This window comes from Tupaia chinensis, unplaced genomic scaffold (genome assembly GCF_000334495.1).
Source record: "Tupaia chinensis unplaced genomic scaffold, TupChi_1.0 Scaffold000091_1, whole genome shotgun sequence".
In the NCBI taxonomy this organism is placed as follows: Eukaryota; Metazoa; Chordata; class Mammalia; order Scandentia; family Tupaiidae; genus Tupaia; species Tupaia belangeri.
This window is the reverse complement of record NW_006159553.1, coordinates 711,733-731,557: the sequence shown is the minus strand read 5'-3', so window position 1 is coordinate 731,557 and position 19,825 is coordinate 711,733. Positions and strand designations below refer to the sequence as shown.

Here is a 19,825-nt window from a genome sequence, read left to right as displayed (position 1 = left end):
TTTCCCTGCCTTTTTCTCTAAGGAATTTGAATCCCACACATGAATTATGGAAGGATAAACTGTCATTGCTCTAACTCTGTCCATCAAATTCATGCTTTTACAACACAAGATCCCATGTTTTGGGTCAGGCAGAAGCATGGTGGCTATTCCACTTGGGCCTAGGTAATCTTTTTCTGCATTAGAGAAACATTTGTCAGTATATAACAACTTTATAAATTATCCTATATTTATATCATTCTGGTTACCACAAGGATTTAAGAAATCTTAACCAAACATAATTCCAACCCAGAAAACATAGAAGTGAATTTCCAAGAAGTAGGCAAAAGAAAAACAAGTACAGAAATAGAAAAGGAGGTCTAGGTTAAAGTTAAGCATAGAATGCTAGAGGGTCTGGATGCCAGTATATATAGATATATATATATAGATATATATATACACATGTGTGTATATGTATATATATGTATGAAAACACCAGCAGATGGTGCAGTGGTTATGTCACTGGACTCCCACATAGTTGACTATAGTTCGAGTCCCAGACCTAGCAGTTTGAAACTCATTCCAGGTGTATTTGCATGTGTGCCTAAAATCTCAGGAAGAAAATGGAAGAGATGGGATTGCAGCATGGCCACCCCCTGGGTGGGGGTGGGGGAGTGATTCCTCATTTTCTCTTTCACTGTCTCTGTCTCTGTTGCTCTCAGGTGAGCGCCCATGCCCTAAGGCAAAAACCTCTTAAGATATCTATCTATTTATATTTGTATTTATAATCATTGCATGAGTCAAAGGTAGGCACAGTAAAAGCTAATCAATCTGGTTTTAGCAGAAACCCAACCTCGATCAGATTGAAAATAATTTCTGCTTCAGAAAGAGAACCCTGTGAAGTTTCACGATCAACACCTTCAGAAGCTCAAGGATACTTTTCATAGATAGTCAAATGGGCCTCACACTTCCTATTTATCTTTGAGACATTGTCCTACTGGACTAGCTTAAGAAAATCACAGATCAATAATATTAGATCATCAGAGGAGTCATGATATGTTTTTTTTCTATGCAAAAATGCATTATGACTTCTCCACTGACCCGATAATATTGGTTAATCGGTATCCTGCAGTCCTGTGTTAGGCTCTTCACTGGCACAGTGGGGACAACTACTAATCCCAGTTGACAGGAAGAGAATTGGGGATGGTTGATTGGTTAGTTAACTGGTGGTTGGTTGGTTGGCAGGTGGGATGGATGATAATTTAGATAGCTGGTTGGGTGGGTGGGTGGGTGGTTGATTGCCCGGATAGATAGATAGTTGAACAATTTGATAAATAAAGCCAGAGGCTATCTTCCTATAACCAGCACTGCCTAGGGACATCCTCACAGGAAAACAAGAGAGTAGATCTCTTCTTAGGCTTGCAAACACACTCATGATTTCATAGGTGGTGCAGCAGAGCAGTTAAAGGCACAGGTTAGGGAGGCTAGCTTCAAACTGTGATTCTGACAGTAACAGACTGCAACCTTGGGCAAGTTTCTGAACCTTTCTGTGCCTCAGTTTCCTTACCTACACAATGAAGATAGAAATAGCTGCCTCAAAGTGTGCTGGTGAAAAATGTTTAAGATAGGGACCAGCAGATGGCATAATGCTTACGTCATTAGACTCCCACATTGCCAACCACAGTTCAAGTCCCAGACTCAGCTTCTTAAACTCATACTGGGCACATGCGTGTGTGTGCCCAAGATCCCAAGGGGAGGCTGGAGAAGAAGGGATTGCAGCATGGCCACCCTCCCTCGAGGGTGATTTCTTGCTTTCTGTTTCTGTGTCCCTCTCTGTCTCTGGTGAGCTCACACGCCCTATAGCAAAAACCTCTCTTCAAAAGAAAGAAAGAAAAAGAAAATAAGATAAAAAATGCCTGGCAAGCTCCTGGCAAGTAGTAAGCTACCAATCAGTGTTAGCTATGAACCAAAAAGCCTGAAGATATTTTTCCCTTCAGAGTAATGGTTCTCCTGGACCTAAAACCTCCAATGGCAATGGTATACGCACTTCAGGCAAGTCACGGTTTCCCTGGGCACAGTACACACAGGCTGTGAGTCCTTCTTCATTGCCAGTGATGGTCCCCCTACAGCCACTGGGATAAACCAGCGTTCAAGTTTCATTTAACAGTTCACACTCTAAAAATCAAGCCCTGCATTTGCCTTGATTTCTGCACTTGATGTGTTACTCCAATGTCTTTAGCTTGCACTCTGAAACTATCATTCATTTTCCTCTTCAACACTTAAATTGTGGCCCCTGGCAAACTTGCCTTCCCACCAAGATCCTTTCTGTGGTTTTGGCAGACTCTCTGTGTGTCATTCTCTGTTCATAGTTTCTCTCTGGGGCCGTGAGACCCCGTCCTTCCTCTCCCCCAGCTGCCCTCAAGTGATCAGGGCTCCATAAAAATTGTTGTGGGACTCCTTAGGCTCAGTGCTTCCAGCTTCTCCACGGCACTGAAGACCTGGCCTTAGTCCATCAGACTTGCCAGACATACTTGGCCTCACCCATCATTGTATCCCTGGCAGTGCCTGGCAAGAGTGCCCTGGGCTCTGGGTGGAGGTGGCATGGCCAGGTGCTCTCTTGTCACATAGAGGTGCATCTCAGGTTGACCCAGACAGAGCCCAAGCCAGGTACCTTGGAGAACCTGGCAGTGGAGTTGATTAAAGACTTCTAAGGAACACATTGCACCCTTGGGGTCAGCAAGTGGCATAGTAGTTGGGGTGCTGGGCTCCCATATGGCTGATAGTGGGTCAGGTCCTGGAACTGCAGCTTGAAACTCACACTAGGCATGTGTTCCCACGTGCCCCAAATCCTGAAGGGAATGGAGAAGGGATTGCAATGTGGCTATCCACGCAGCACACATGCCCTATAGTCCAAATCTCTCAAAAACAGGAGCACATTGCACCCTGTCAACCTCAGAGCCCACGCACAGCCTTGTGACATGCACTCCTTCCTCCAGGGCCTGTCCCCTGGGCCCTTCTTGGGTGACTGGTGCCTAAGGAGCACCGGAGATGCAGTGAGCAAAGTCAGACACGGCCCTGAAGCTCTGAAGCTTCCTGATCAGCAGGGGAGGCAAGGATTACAGTCATCAGCTGTGCTGGGTGCTGTGGTGTAGACAGCAAGCAGGGGGCAGGCAAGGCTCCTCTGGGGAGGTCACATTTAAGTCACCCCAGGGTGGACTCCAAAGGCAGTGCCTGAAGCATGAGGAGAGCTTTACAGGCAGAGATCTCTGTCTTCCTTATGTGTGTGCACACATACCCTACTGTAAATAAAAAAAGGTAATGTTAAGTAGACTGTGGCCCAAGAAACAAAGCTAGCTGGGGCTCAGTGTAGAGGAATGTGTTCTGGTCCCCAGTCTTCTGTGCCAGGGCAGAATGAGAGGCACCTTCAGAGGAAGAGGAAGGTAGGTATCATGTCCCCCAGGAGTTCTGGCCAGCCCTTCTCCTGCTCTCCCTCCCCCATCAGGCTGGATGCAGACAAACGACAGAATGAGTGGATCAGCAGATGCATTTCTAGACTCTGGCCTAGAATGGACTCTTTCTTCCATAGATTATCCTTAGCCAATGGTGGATACACATAGAAAATGCCCTTACGCTACGTCTGAGTCTCTTGATTCCAGATATTCACTTGGGAATTGCTGTGGGGACCAATAATTAGCGTAATGGCTATGTCGCTGGACTCCCATGTAATCGACCGCAGTTTGAGTCCTGGACCTGGTGGCTTAAACTCATGCCGGGCGTGTGTGCGTGCGTGCCCAAGATCCCGAGAGGAGAATGGAGGCGAAATGATTGCAGCGTGGCCATCCCCCTAGGGGGTGATTTCTCAATTTCTGTCTCTATGTCTCTCTCTGTCTTTCTGGTGAGCTCAGGTGCCCTATAGCCAAAACATCTCCCCCAAAATTTTTTTTAAGTGCAGCCACTAGGCACGGGTAGCCATGGAATCCTCACAGTATGACCCAAGCAACTGAGGATGTGCTTTGTAGTTGTATTTCATCTTCTAAAGTAATTATTTAGTTTTATTTATTATTACTTTTAATCTGACTAGAGACAGATGGGGAGGGTGAGAAAGTGAGCCGCCAGGTCCAAGACTTGAACCACAGGCCAGCACCTTACCTACCACACCATCTGCCAGCCCTGTACTATTTCATTTAAATTCAGTTAAAATGATCTTTAATGTGCATTAAGCTAGTGGCTACCATATTGGAAGCACAGCTCTATGGAAATCACTTCCATAATGCCGGCTCCTGAGACTAGAGAGTTTATCAAGGCTCCCACCAGGACCAAAGGAGCGTCCCCAAAGCCCAGGGCATCTTCACACAGCAAGAGTAGGAACAGGTTCCCAGGGTCGTGTGTCTGACCCCTCTGGGTGACGAGAGAAGCTCTGTTATTCAGCAATGCAGCCGATTATTTTATAAAGGGTGCTGGTCGAGGGTTAGTCATCTATCAACTCCGCAGTCACTGTCTAGTACAAAGAATTGGCCCTTCCTGACCAACTCACTGATGTACGGATGTAGCCAACTAAACCCAACCGTGTGCATAGGCCAATGTCCCAGAAAACACCAGCCCTGCGGTGGCCTGCAGCTAGGCGGAATTTAGCTCAGGGTAAAGATATGTTACAAATTAAATGTTGCAGTCGGTATGCAAAGCTGCAATAAATAGAAACTGAGTTACATCAAGGACGGAATTAAACCTTAAGTTTAAACTCCACAGTACTGTAATTAAAACTTAGCCTGTAGCAAATCATTCACTGGAGATTAAAGTAGTGTGGGGGAAGCAGAGGTTGGGGTTTACCTTGCTTTCTACCATGTAGAAGTCTGAGCTACCAAAAGCTAACAGCCCTGCCCCCAGAGCCAGCTCCCAATTAAAAACACAGTTTGAAAACCTTTAGGAGGCCTGAGGGGCCCCTTTAACAGAAGTCTGCCCCTTCCCCCCTGCCTCAGTGTATGAACAAATTAAAAAATATTACCTGGTCCCCTGATGGTCCTCTGAGCTGACACGGTGTTTTCATTAATACATCATTAGAGTAATGGCACTGTGCTGGTGTTCTGCTTTCAAACAGCCTGCCCTTCAGCCGCCAAGAATTCAGGCTCAGCGGCCTTAAACGCTTTGTTCCTGAGAAATATTATTCAGGCCGTCTAAAGGAAAATAAAACGAAGACCAACTCTAATTCATCGTCGATTAATATACAGTCTTTTTATCCCAATCTGAGTTGTGCAAGGCTTTTTATTTTTTTTTTTCAGGGTTTTATTTGTGTTGTTTGTTGTGGAAAGGAATACTGAGGTTTGCTTAATCGTGACCCTAACTAGTAGAATCTGCAGGTATTTGCAACTCCCTGCCAACAACGCCCCTCCAAAAACATGGGTTTCTCTGAGGATGGGAGTCTGTCATTCCATGTAAAAGCAGTCTCAGGACTCCACGTGGAAGCTGTGGGATTTGTTTTGTTTTGTTTTTGTTTTCTAGACTGTGAACTGTTACCTCATAGACAATAATGGATTTATTCTGGTGTCAGAAGACTATACACAGGTGAGTGAAACATTTCCCCCAACTCAAAGTAAGGGGCTCGGCATGGGTTTGGTAGGGGAAGCAAATGACGGGGGTACACTTTGAGACAATGATCTATATTTAAAAGGTAATAACAGCAGATTAGAAAACCTTATTTCCATCCCCCTACGAATGCCACAGCCTACTTCTCAGCAGGGCCTGAAGAGTTTTTACCTCCCAGTGGGGGGTGGAAGGTGGCTGCAGAGCCCAGGGTCTGTTCTCTCACTCATAAAATGTCCAATTTATAGAACTCTTTGCTTTAGAACTGTCTGTGCCCCTTAAAGAATTTTTGCCTCCAGGGTGGGGGTGCTTTAAAGAGTTAGGGCAACTTTAGGAGGTTTTCTTCTTCTGATATTTTACCCACCCACACATGCCCCTGCATAATTATGGCTTATGGTTTTCTTTCTGGTTTTTGCTTTTTCAACATCAGTTATCTAAGTTCAAAATTGAACTGGGGCTCTCAGAGGGTCTAGAGGTAGACAAGGGATAGCCTTCATCTGATTGAGCCACGTCTGTGTGGGTAGGAAAGGGAGAGAAAATGGAAAGAAAGCAAGCCTGCACCAAACACAGAAATGGCCACCTGAAAATCAAAGTGAGCATTCCACTTGCCGGCGGTCTAATAGAGAAACATAGGCGTTTTCCATTCCGACTTTCTGCATTAAAACATTCCCTGTGATTATAAATTAAATTTAGCATATGAAAAGAAGGTAAAAGACAAGTTTAGCAGGGCAATATAATGAAGTCATAGTAACAGAAAAGGCAGATGGTTTTTGTGCTAGTTCTTTCCCTTAACTAGTGTTGGGAACTATGACCACGGCCTAACCCACCTGGGCTTTCTGATAGTCTCTCTAAAATAAGGATAGTTGGCAATGTAGGATTTGTTCCAATGCTGTTATTGGATGATACTGATATTTCATAATTAAGTCCCTTTTGAATCACTTAACGTTATTTCATAATCATCGGTAGATTCATTAATGCTTAATACATTAGCTGATTGTCCTTATGTGTGACTCTGTAGGCTCTGAGCTTAATAGTTCATTAATTAATGAATGAAAGCTCTAAGAAACTTAAAGAATTGTCCTTCCCATTTCCCTCTTATCCATGGGCTTGTTAAAATGGGTTAAAAAAAATTGCACTGAGAATTAAAATGCTTAGTGCAGTCTCCTCCGATGCTGAAATCATTGGACAGTGGATGGCCGATGGCCATGAGGATGAATGAGCCAGAGACATGGCCAGTCTCAAGTAGTAGCTATGTCCGGCGGCCTATGGTAATAAGCTCATTTGGCTGGGAGGAAGACCATGTGGACATTCGAGAATCTATGGAGCGAGAACCCCCATTAATCGCTTGGGAAGAGAAGCTCTGTTTCTACCATAGTCCTAGAAGGCGGAGATAAGAGCCTGATCCCGGGTGCAGGAAGGACACAGTGGATGCCTTCCAGTGGTGAGTCCGGGGCTAACCAACAAACCATTGGAATAGCAACTCGGACAAAGCCATGGCCACTGCAGAGTCCCTACTTTACCCCTCCACGGAACAGGCCTGCAACATGACCTCCCCAGAGCCTGCCAGCTGCTCAGCCTGGGCTTGTTTGATGTTGTCTGGCTTCCTACACCCCAATTAGGATAATTCGTCTTCATCTAACAACCAGTTCCATTGACACTGGCATATTTACACACACCAAGTACAAATGTCCTCCTTGCTCCTGGCAGCAGCACACACCCAGAGAGTTAGCAAAAGTTTCCAAGTTACTCTGTGTAAGAAAGGAGGTGCTAGGTATTCCAGCAGAGAAATGTTTCCTCCTTCCTCCCCCCTCTCTTCCCTGACATTTTGCTAGAGTCTCTCTCTCTGTATGCCATGCCATTCTAAAATTCTCAGGAGTACGGTAGAGGCCACTCAGTTGCAGTGAGTTGGGGTTTAGTTCATACTTAACCTAAAGAATTTATGTAAGGGACCAGCAGTTAGCGTAATGGCTATGTCACTGGACTCCCATGTCGTCGACCGCGGTTTGAGTCCTGGACCTGGTGGCCTAAACTCACGCCAGGCGCATGTGCATGTATACCAAAGATCCCAAGAGGAGAATGGAGGAGAAGTGATTGTGGTGTGGCCATCCCCCCTGGGGGGGTGATTTCTCACTTTCTATTCTCTCTGTCTCTCTGTCTTTCTGGTGAGCGCATGTGCACTATAGCAAAAACCTCTCAAAAAAAAAAAAAACCGAATTTTATAAATTTGGATTTCTTACTGTAATGCCCTCCACCCACCCACACGCAAAGCTTCAGAGCACCCAAAGTAGAGTCAGAGATTACTTAAAACTCATGCCAGGTGTGTGTGCACACGTGCCCAAGATCCCGAGAGGAGAATGGAGGAGAAGGGATTGTGGCATGGCCATCCCCCCCGGGGAATGATTTCTCGCTTTCTGTCTCTCTCTGTCTATCAGGCGAGCACACATGCCCTATAGCAAAAACCTCTCAAAAAAAAAAAAACCGAATTTATATAATTTGGATTCTTACTGTAATGCCCTCCACCCACCCACACGCAAAGCTTCAGAGCACCCAAAGTAGAGTCAGAGATTTCTTCTGGCCTGCACTGGCTCATTCCAGGGTATTTGGCAGAAGGCCATTGACACAAGCTCTGTCCCACTGCACTGTGTGCGCCCTCCCATGGAGCACCTGGGATGATTGTGCCTCCAGAAGTCATCACACACAAGGATGCTCCTCCTTCATTTCAGCAAAGTTTGCAGTCTCAGCCAGCACCAAGAACAGGACTTGCAAAAGCAGCAGCCTTGTACTGGGGAAAGTCTTCAGGGCCTCAGATGACCTGAAGGCAGCCATTAGCAGTTGAATGGCCATGCTACCTCCTCCAGAGGCTCCTCTTACTCCTGGCCAATAAACGAACTGCCTATGGACAACACGCAAGAGTTTCTCAGAAAGTGATTTTGAGAAAGGACTTGTTCTCAACTGCAGGAAATTTATAGGATCAGAGAAGAGGCCTGCTATATTTCCCTAAACAGGTCATCCAGGAATTATAAACAATTCTTTTTATTACTGCTGAGGAAGCCATTTCACAGCCTGTTTCTGTTGTATGAAGTAGCACTTTAATCACAAGGGATTATGTGCAAGGGATTAATGCCTGTTCCATCCAAGGATGATTGTGTCTGTATGTGTATGTGTGCACGTGCACACGCGCGTGTCCTTGGGTGCTTGAATTGCAGCATGTGTTATGCAAGGCCTCCCCTCCATGTGTTGTTGAAGCCTTCACATCTGTTCTCTAGTTCACTCTATAATCCCGTAACTTCTCATGAATGTTAAAAGCTTTCCCACATGTATGGATCAGGACCAGGATCCTGGAGACCCACCTTTAGCTCCCTTTGGAGGGGGACACATAGACTGCATCCGTTTCCATTTCTCCTCTGCTGTTCGGGTGCATTATTTATCGACCCTTCCTCATGTCTTTTCTTTCCCACAGACGGGAGACTTTTTCGGTGAGGTCGAGGGAGCTGTGATGAACAAATTGTTAACAATGGGCTCCTTTAAAAGGTAAGGATTTTATGGTCCCCCGTGTCCCTCAAAAAAAGTTTGCCTAAATAAAATAAAACAAACCGAGGTCAAATAAAGCAAGCCCAGACTTGACCCTGGAGCTGGTTTGCACTTGTGCTCATGGCCTAGCAGATCTCTCGCTGAAATCCGATGCCTCTTGCATGAGTGTTAAGAGTCTCAGAAACAGCTCACAATGGGCTTCCTGTTCAGCCAGCAGAGTTTATTGGAGGCGAATATTGAAGCAGGAGTCTGCACTGTGCCGTGATTATGTCAGTCTTCAGCAGGTCGCTGCACAGCAGTAGGAATGTTTCCACCTGGCTAGAAAGGAGGAGCACTTTTTGTCTCACGTGGACAAGCCAAGGAAGCTCCCTAGAAATCTGGAACTCAGGGATGGCAGGGGATACGTAAAATCTTGTAGTTGGAATGTTAGCAAAATCAGGTGAAAGTTCTCAAAACCTGCTCCTGATGGAGATCAGTTCAAGATCATCGCTGAAAAAAATTCCGGATGGTGCCACATTCCCTTGGGTACTATTGAACTACTGAACTAGGTTGGGAGGACTCTCCCAGGCCCAAGTACAGCTTGTCCAGAATGACTTTCTCAAGCTCACAGGTCCCTCGTGGGCGCACCAGCCACATTCTGGGGAACACCTAAACCTGTGGGAAAGGCTGCGTGAGATCAAGATGCCGGAATGTCTTCCCGGGAGTCAGTGCCGTCTCCCTTCTCCTTGGCCTCCCAGGAAGAATGGCAGCCTTTGAGGTGGTTCTTTCAGGGTTTATTGGATACCTTTAAATATATCATAGGAAATACGAGGGTGGACCTCCAGCTTGCCTGTGAGAGCCACTGCACACCAGCAGCCAGTGGCAAGGACTGGCCTTTAGGTTCCCACTTCCAGGCAGCTGAATAGTGTTAGCTCAGGAACTCAGGCTTTTAAGCCGGTCAACAAGACCAACTGAGCACTGCTGAAAGTGAGGAATTCAAAAATGAAGACCCAGATTTTGAAATTCCATTGCCCATTTCTGCCAGAAGGGGGGGGGGTGGAATAAAGAAATGATATAAAAAAATGAATAGCACACCAGCCCTTCTACAATCTCTAACCCCCTCTAATATCTCCGGCCTGCCTACAGCAGATGGTTCACTCCTGCCCAGTTCCCTTTTAAGACCCCTAGTCCTGTTTTCTTTGCCACGAGTCATGGAGCACATGCCTGCAAACTCTGCTTGGAGTGGGCTTGGGTGTCTGTAGGGCTTTCCACAGCAGCTCCTCCATGTCTGTCGCCAGGGCACCAACTTTCCTATCTTTCTGCGCATGTGTACATTTGAATCAAGTTAGCTTGTTTTCAGCCTGGTGGGGGGAGGAGACAAAAGAGGAAGAATAATCGCACACATGTTTCTCATTTGGAGGCATATTTTTCAACTTCTTTTAACAAACTTTTTTTTTTTTCTTTTTCCCTCCTGGATATTCATTTCAGACTGTTTGGTGGGAGACAGGGAGTGATTTTAATGGGATTTTAAACTTCTAGTCTTTTCCTTAATGCAAGTGAAGTGTAGTTGGCATGAATCTAGAACTTACTTTTACACTAAGAGTAGCCAACATATTTGAGAAAAAGAAGGGGTTTGAGACTTTATTCCATTTTTGTTTTAAAGTTTATTCATTTAGTTTGTCTATGAGAGAGAGACAATGGGGCCAGCAGGTGGTGTGGTGGTTAGGGTGGCTGGACTCTCATGTGAATGACTGCGGTTCGAGTCCTGGACCTGGCAGGTTGCTTTCTCACTTTCCTTCTCTCTCTCTCTCTCTCTCTGTCTTTCTCTAGTCAACTTCAATAAAATAAAATAATAGCATTGAATAAAATTGAATAATTCTTAAGAAAAAAAAAAAGGCGAGCAAGAGACACGAAAGACAGGCATCCCCAACAGGGTCCCCATGCCACAATCCATTCCAGTCTCAACCAGCCCAGATCATGTTCATGCAGACACATGGCTGGTGTGCATGGGAATGTCCCAGGATGTGAACCCAGGACCTTCCCATGTGGACCCAGTTGCATTCCCACTGCACCACCCCCTGGCCCATTTTTCTTAATGACTACAGCAAGTGTTGTCATCCAGAATTCAGTGGATGAACCTTGGAGACCTCTTTGAAGATCTCCTCACTGGGACTAACAAGAATTTGGATTTTAGAAGTCCAACTGCCTGGGGTCTGCCGTTTACCAGCTGCATGGCTTAGAACAAGTCAGGTTACCTCTGCAAACTTTGGTTTCCTTATGTGGAACTGAAGATGATGATAGTAATCCCAAGGGTTGCTGCCAGAGGTGATGAGCTAATAAGCATGAAGCTCTTCACACAGTGCCTGGCGCGCAGTCGGGGCTCAGTAATCGCTTGCTGCTGTGGATCTGTGCTCTGTCGTGGCTTTGCTTTCTGCTTGTCACCAGGCAACACTTCTCTTAGTTCACACCTCTCCCCATGATACCTGGTGGTGAGGTCTCTCCTCCTGGTGAGCCATTGGCCTTGAAGTCAGACCTGAGTGCCCTTGCCCTTCCCTCATCGGGTGCTTGCTCAGCATAAGGTTGACAGTCCTTTCCTTTAGAAATCTGTAAGGGTGTAGCCGGGAGTCACTGACAATACTGTGGGACTGAAAGTTGTGCACCAGGTCGAACCACACCACACCCCCAAACATAGGATACATGGAGGCTGAGTTGCTTTGGCAAGGGGGGTCAGCCCAGGTAAAGCAAGGCAGGGTTCACTCTTCTGACCTGTCATCTCAGCATCTGGGACAGTGCCCCTGACACAAAGCTTCTTAACTTCATTGGCTTATCCCCAGTCCTAAAGAAAGGAGTTTCAGGGGCTGGCAGGTGGCATGGTGGTTAAGGGTGCCAGGCTCCCACATAGCCAACTGTGGTTCAAATCCTGGACATAGTGACTTGCTTTCTCACTTTCTCTCTCTCCCTCCCTCTGTGGTCAAATTAAAATAAATAAATAAATAAAGTTAAATAAAATAGTTTTTTTTTTTTTTTTTTAAAGGGTGTTTCACATGCAAGAGCCCTACAAACCATTTTCTCTAGAAAGACAGGCTCAGGGAGGAGGACACCATCTCCCATCATTGACCTCCACTTTTTATTTTTCCCTTATAGTCATTGCTTTTGTCACTTAGACAAACAATAGCAACTTTCTTGTAATTTTTTTTTTAATTTTTAATTTTCTTATTCTGTCCACAAATGAGAGAGAACTCCTAACAGGGTCCTGATGCCTCAGTCGGCCACCAGCCTCAGGTAGCATGCCAGGCATTTGTGAGGAGGCCTTTAGACATGAACCCAAGCCTCCCACATGGGTCAGCCTCACAGGGCCTCACGTCTGACCACTGCATCACTGCCAGCCCCCTGACCCCTTGACCCTGTCTCCCTCTGGTCCACCTTTGCTGCCCCTCTCTAGAGAAGTGGGGTGATGTTTGCCTATGGGACAGTGGTCTTTATCTTTGAATTTTTTAAAAAATAATTATTTAATTTTATTTATCATTGTTATGTTGTAATTTACCAGAGAGAGAGAGAGAGCTTTTGTCACTTAGACAAACAATAGCAACTTTCTTGTAATTTTTTTTTTAATTTTTAATTTTCTTATTCTGTCCACAAATGAGAGAGAACTCCTAACAGGGTCCTGATGCCTCAGTCGGCCACCAGCCTCAGGTAGCATGCCAGGCATTTGTGAGGAGGCCTTTAGACATGAACCCAAGCCTCCCACATGGGTCAGCCTCACAGGGCCTCACGTCTGACCACTGCATCACTGCCAGCCCCCTGACCCCTTGACCCTGTCTCCCTCTGGTCCACCTTTGCTGCCCCTCTCTAGAGAAGTGGGGTGATGTTTGCCTATGGGACAGTGGTCTTTATCTTTGAATTTTTTTAAAAATAATTATTTAATTTTATTTATCATTGTTATGTTGTAATTTACCAGAGAGAGAGAGAGAGAGGTAAAGTGAGAAAGCAAGCTGCCAGATCCAGGACTCGAACCATGGTCAGCCATATGGGAATCCAACACTTTAACTACCATGCCACTTGCCAGACCCTCTTAAATGTTTCCACACTCACCATCCCGCCTGGCAGAGAAGAAACAGCCACTCCTGGGTCCGCAGTGCCACGTGGAAGGAAATCTGCAGATTCTCATAAATAAGTTAACCTGAGAGAGTTTTGAGAAAGTCCTACAGCAGCATGTGAAAGGACCTTAAAGGACCTTAAGCCAAAACTGGTTCCTCTCATTCACTTCAGCTGAGTCTTTGACCTGACTCTGTCTACCCTGCTGACATATGGCCAGTATGCAGGGCCCAGACAGCAGGCCAATAGCTTCAGGAATGGGAAGGAGCTAACATGGCTGCCTTTCCCAAGCACCTACTACACACCAGCCTGGGTCACACTTGACAAACCTTACCCCTTGCAGGTCTCAATGCAAAGGAGAAATGCAGGGCCTATCACTCATAAAGTCTCAAGAATGTCAAGACACCAAAAGCAGAAAATTAAAGCGTGGGACCGTCCCAACGCAGAGCTGTTTGATTATGCGGGTCGCACACCTATGAGGCCAGCCCTGGTATAAATAGACTCACTTTGTAGATAGAAGTAATAGACCATGGGATTATGAACTTTCCCTAAGACTCTGTAGCAGAGCTAGATTCAAACACTCTGCAGTCTGAATACGGAATTTTCTAGCTCTTGCCCTTTGCCTGTTTTTATGTGTAATTGCCCTGCACATGGGACTTCTCTCAGTGGTCTTGGAGGGGTCAAGAACAGCTGAGGAAGAAGTTAGCTCAGCATTGTCTTATCTGCCAAGCAGAGCTTTCCAGATGCCAAATTAACTGAGTGATAAGACAGCCCAGATTTCTCTTAGCTTAAGTAGATAACTGGTTAGACCAAGCCATACTTCCAGGCTTCCTATGGCTATCATAGGATAGCATATGCCTGGTCAGCTTTTTGTGTTCCAGAGACCTTCAAACACTTCTTCATTCTTATCATGGAATGTAAGTGGACTCCCTGATTCATGACTCAGTGTTTTTCATGTTAGTTGTTTTCCTTGTTCACTCGTGTTCAAGTCTAGAAAACCATTGCATTGGCAGTTCTCAAGATTCATATTCTGTGGTTCTCTGTTGTTATAGCAGTTCTCAAGATTCATATTCTGTGGTTCTCTTTGTTGTTATTTACAGTGGCAGGTCTCTTTTATAGCTACTAAAATAAAAACCAAAAACCTAGTTTCAAAACCCATTTATTAGAAGTCAACTGTCCTCACCCCTGGAAATGCATATTCAATGTCAAGTAGGCAGGCGCATGGCGGGGGGACAAGAACAGTCACAGGAGGATGCTGGGTTCCTAATAGGGCCTCTGCGATGCTATGGGCTTGAAATAGGAGATTTCAGGGAGCCAGAGGTGGCTCATTGGTACTGTATGAGGTACTGTATGAGGGACATCTACTGGAAGGTTCTGTGTTCACATCCAGAGACCTCCCCTGAGCACCCTGGGCTCAGGCTTGTTCATCATGTGGGTCTGGATGCAACCGGGGATGGAGCATGGTGTCTGGGGCTGTCTTTCTCTCTTGCTGCCTCTTTACCTCTCTCTGTCTCTCTCATAGAAGAGATCTTAAGTTAAAAGCAGCTGGTACCAGTCTAGCTGCTGCAACTAGAATTGCTGGATCTTTGGCCATTTTTACCCCCAAATTTCCATTTTCTCTGCAGCAAAATAGGCCTAAGATAATTATTCCTATACCTGTGAGTGAGGATTAAATGGAATAATGTGTGAGTAACTGAAGTGTCCCAGCTTGAGGGTACACACAAGCTGACAGGAGACTCCCCACCTGCTCCTGGACAGCTCACCATAATCACAGGGGAGAATCCTTGCAGCACATGATCAGCTGACGTGCATGGATCATATCACGAAGCAAGGGCTGATGCATGTCAGCACTCTGATCAGATACTTCATCTTTGTTTCTTCCATGAGAGAGAGATACATAGACAGACAGACAGGCATCCCTAATGGAGTCTCCATGCTGCAACCAATTGCAGTCTTAGCCGGCCTGGATCACCAGCACATGTACTTGGCTTACACAGGGAGGTCCTGGGACACGAACCCAAGATTCTTCCCATGTGGATCCAGGCGTGTTTCCATGAGCCACTGCCTGGCCTGCGATCAAGGACTTCCATTTCCTTCTCTTCTTTCTTTTCAGACTTTGCTTGGATCTACCCCTTCTTAGACAGAAGAGCCTCAGCTCATCTTTCTGAGGTCTACTTCTCAGATGACCTTCTGGTGTCTGCTTCCTTCTTGTAGGTGTGATAGGAGGAGCCCTGCTTTCAGGGCCTTGATGGTGGATCATTCCCCTAGAGATCCCCCACCAGGGGCTCTCAACAGCCTACGCTAGAGCAGAACGCCAAGCAATGAACAAAACTCAGGTTTAACCTCAAGTAGGACATCTAGCCACACACAATACTGGGCAGATTGCTGATAAGGGGTGAATAAGAGTATCTCTCACACCTTCCTAGTTTACCTCCTCCTCTCCCCAACAAGTGAAAGAACCCCCCCCCCAGCTCACTTAACTTTAGGGGAGTTGGTCTCTAACCTGGATACATGCTGCCAGTTGTTAAAGAGCAACAAGTATAACTTTTAGGATATTTGAGCCAAGGAGATCCAGGGAAGATTGAAATGAGTTCAACATGGAGCCCAAGGAAAGAGCAACAGTTTTCAAAAAATAAAGAGGCCCTGGCGTGGTGGTACAGTGGTAGTGCAGTGTAATGCTGTGCTCTGCCATGCTGGAAGCCATGCGGGAGATTGGAGTTGAGTTTCTGAGTTGGCCTGGACACACCAGGAGCATGAACATGTATGTCCGTGAGTGCGGCTAGCTGGGAAAGTCTACAGGGAAGATCCTAGCATAAGACTCTTTGAGGGTTCTTGTCTTTCTCTCTCTTTCAATTAAAAAAAAAAAAAAAACTTTAGAAAAGGTAAAGAAATTAAATTCTTGGGGCTGGCAGGTTGTGTGGTGGTTAAGGTGCTGGACTCCCACACAGCCAACCATGGTTTGAGTCCTGGACCTGGTGGCTTACTTTCTCACTTCTCCTCTCTCTCTGGTCAAATTAAAAAAAAAAATAATAATAATAATAAAGAAAATTAGATAAATAATTATTTAAAGATAAAAAGAAAGAAATTCTCACTGAAGGATAAAAATGTGGCTATTGTTTTTATCAAATATCCAGAACTTGGAGGTTAGCTCTGCATTTTTTTTTCTTTTAACATCCTTGTGGTTTCTCAGAAGGCCAAAGGGTCTCCTCCTCTTCTTCTTCTTTTTATAGAATTATTATTTAATTATTATTATTTTCAATTCTCCAGAGAGAGAGAGAAAGTGAGAAAGCAAGCTGCCAGGTCCAGGACTCAAACGATGGTTGGCCGTGTGGGAGTCCAGCGCCTTAACCATTACACTGCCTGCTGACTCTCCCTTTGTTCTTCTGGAGAGATTTTTGCTATAGGGCACATGAGCTTGCTGGAGAGACAGAGAGACGGAAAACAAGAAATCCCCTTCCAGGGGAGCTGGCCACACTACAGTCCCTTCTTCTCCATTCTCCTCTCAGGATTCTGGGCATGCATGCACACACACCCACTGAGAGTAGATATGACCAGTGTGAGCAAGGGAGACGGGAGGGCGCATTTTGTTTTTTGTTTGTTGTTTTTTACTTTTTTTTTTTTTAATAGATTTTCATCATAGGGCACATGTGCTTGCCAGAGAGACAGAGAAAATGAGAAATCATCCTCCAGAGGAATGGCCACGCTGCAATCCTTCTCCTCCATTCTCCTTTCTGGATTTTGTACACACATGCACATGTGCTTGGCATGAGTTTCAAACCACCAGATCCAGAACTCGAATGCCACGTGAGAGTCCAGTGTCTTAACCGCTATGCCACCTGTTGGCCCTGGGAGAGCGTATTTTGGCTTTTCTCTCTCAGATCAACAGCTGAACTGTCCTCGCCCCTGGAGACGTAAGAATGAGTAAGGGCTTCCCATGGTGACAGCCCCTTTGTAAAGAATTCTCTATCTTCCTCCTCTGTGCCTCTCACTAGCAAGCTGAAAGCTGCCCCCCCCAGATAATCCATTTTTTTAGCTCAGCAAAAGTTATGTATTTTTTAAACCTCTGTGAGTGAGTTATTTTGCTTCTCCAACTTTTAGATTCCGAATTGCTTAGTGGTGTCCCGTGAGAGGTGGGTCTCTGTGTCTGATGCCTTGCTTGTCATGGTTCAAGCTTGTATTTACAAAGATGAAGCTGTTTCAGGGTTGCTTTTAGGCCAGTTGTTTAGCCAGAGTGAGCTGATTTGATGAGTAAACTTCCTGGCAGGTGAATGACATGTCCTGGTGGCACATAACAGACAACGATGCTTGGTCTTCGCAGTTGCTAACCTGCCTAAATGAGCAGAGTTCATGCCTTGAAACAAACTCCACCTAACTCCTAGAAGAAATATTTTTCTTGGTTGTGATTTTTGTCTCCTTGGAAAAGAATAGCAGGAGCCGAATGGTGTTAATTAAACACGTCCTAATGTCACAAGCCTGCCGTCCAAGCTTCTAACCAGCACAGGCTGTGGGGTGGCCAGGGCTCCCTTAGCCTTGCACAGAGCTGCTCCTTCAGAGTCCCTCCCTGCCCTTGAAGTTCCAAAGTGATCTCTCTGGGGAGTGCAGGGCTGCTAATGATGACATCATCACAGTGGCCCACAGTTGAAGTGGCCTGGCGGTGATGTCATGGGGGATCCACTCCCGCTGCTCGGTGCCGTGCACCACTCTTGGGCTGGGCAGGACTCCCAGGGCTTATTTTAGAGCCACATGACAGCAGGCAATTATCATGTTCTTTAACTATAATCAGCCCAACAGGATCCAGGTAGCCACAAAATGGAGTTATTTCAAACAGTAACAGAGTCACTTCAAAAAGGGTAATAATCTGGAAGTCTCTCTCTCTGCACCATCTAGTTAAAGCTGTCTAAGTGCGGAGAAGACAGGGAAGGCTGGTTTCCTAACCTTCTCAATGGCAATGGTATCTGGAAAGCCTCCTCCTGCAAATGAAAGACAGGAACCTTGGCCTGGGGGCTGCCCCAGAGCAATTTTGCTTGGCCTCCACACTCGCAAGCTAGAGCCTTTGAAACAGAGCCAAGGAGAATCCTGAGTTCCTGCCATCTGCCTGTCAGGCCGGTTACCATAGCAAAAGCTGCTTTCTCACAAGCCCAGCCAGCTGGTTGGCGTGACCCGGTGACCCCTCAGCAGCCCCTCGGCTTGGGCTGAGAGTTGCTCCTCCCTTGCGATGGGAGACCTTATCTTGGGCAGTATTTTCTGAGTCTCCCAGACCATGGGATGGGACACCGGTCTGAATTCTAAGCAGCTCCTAGAATCCTGCAGAGCCAGCCTCTGTGCAGAGAGCAGGATAAATTCGATTCAGCTTGGCACCCAACTATCAAAAACTCCTGGCTCCACACTGTTAGCTGTGTGAATTTGGGCATGTTCTGGCTGGCTCAGGCTTGGTTTGCCCCTCTGAAATGGGGATGATTAGACTCTGTCCCGCAGGGCTGTGCATAGCAGAGTACCTTGCATCTGGCTGCTGAATAGGTTCAATAGGCATTGGCGTGGTTATCATGGTTCTTGGCTAAGAAGCCCATGGACCGAAGTTCCTGCATCATCCCTTGGTAACCCCAGCACAGCCTCTGAAGATACTTTGTACTGTGGTAACAAGCATGAATTTTTCCCTGCATACGATGGTGCCAATAGGCTAAGAAAACCTGGAGTCTTGTCATCCTCCATCCAGCTGGGTCAAATCTGGATACAGTCCCATTGCATTAAACACCATCCCATTAATTATTAGTGACAATAAAAAACATATGAGGCAACTTCCCAAAGTTCATGGAAAAATGGAATTGAAATATGAGTTTATTTTGGTGCAAAAACATGTTATTTTTACATCTGGGGATAGTTTTTTTTTCATAATCCGCATTTCCCATGAGATTTTTTTTTTGAAGACTCCTCATATTAATATTCACAGCAGCTGCATCCCTCCCTCCTGCTGATGCTTCGCGTGGGCCAGGCACCTTGCTAAACTCGTACCTGGATAATCTCTCATCGTCATGACCACCCTCATAGTACCCGTCTTCTCACCATTTCATAGATAGGACATTGAGGCACCAAGAGAGGCTCTTTTTTTGGAGAGGTTTTTGCTATAGGGTGCGTGCGCTCGCCAGACAGACAGAGAGAGACAAAGAGACAGAAAGTGCGGAATCAACCCCCTGGGGGATGTCCACACTGCAGTCCCTTCTCCTCCGTTCTCCTCTCGGGATCTTGGGCATGCACGCACATGCGCCTGGCGTGAGTTTTAAGCCACCAGGTCCGGGACGTGAACTGCGGTCGACTACGTGGGAGTCCAGCGACATCGCCATTATGCTAACTGCTGGTCCTGAGGCACCAAGAGAATTTTTAAAAAGAAAATGCTGTTATAAGTGGACAGGGTACAATCTGAACTCAGTGCTGCTGACTTGAAAGCTAGCACTTGAACCATTACATCTCAATGCCGTCCCTGGGTCTTCAGGAACAGTGTACTTTTAAGAGCCTGAGCACCTTTTTTTTTTTTTTTTTCCCGTAAGAGGTTTTTGCCTTAGAGTGCATGTACTTGTGGGGAGAGATCAAGAGAAAGAGGGAAAGTCAGGGGACCAGTAGTTGGCATAATGGCTATGTCGCTGGACTCCCCTGTAGTCGACCATGGTTCAAG

At 46.1% G+C, this 19,825-nt stretch overlaps 1 protein-coding gene across 1 annotated transcript in view; it reads left to right on the top strand.

Annotated features, from left to right (window-relative positions):
- CACNA2D3 (calcium voltage-gated channel auxiliary subunit alpha2delta 3) overlaps positions 1 to 19,825 on the top strand; it is a 931,343-nt gene that overhangs the window by 853,536 nt on the left and 57,982 nt on the right. The window contains exons 32-33 of the mRNA XM_006143064.2: positions 5,473 to 5,535; positions 9,014 to 9,084. Coding sequence (XP_006143126.1) covers positions 5,473 to 5,535; positions 9,014 to 9,084 — 134 coding nt within the window. The remainder of the gene's footprint in view (positions 1 to 5,472; positions 5,536 to 9,013; positions 9,085 to 19,825) is intronic.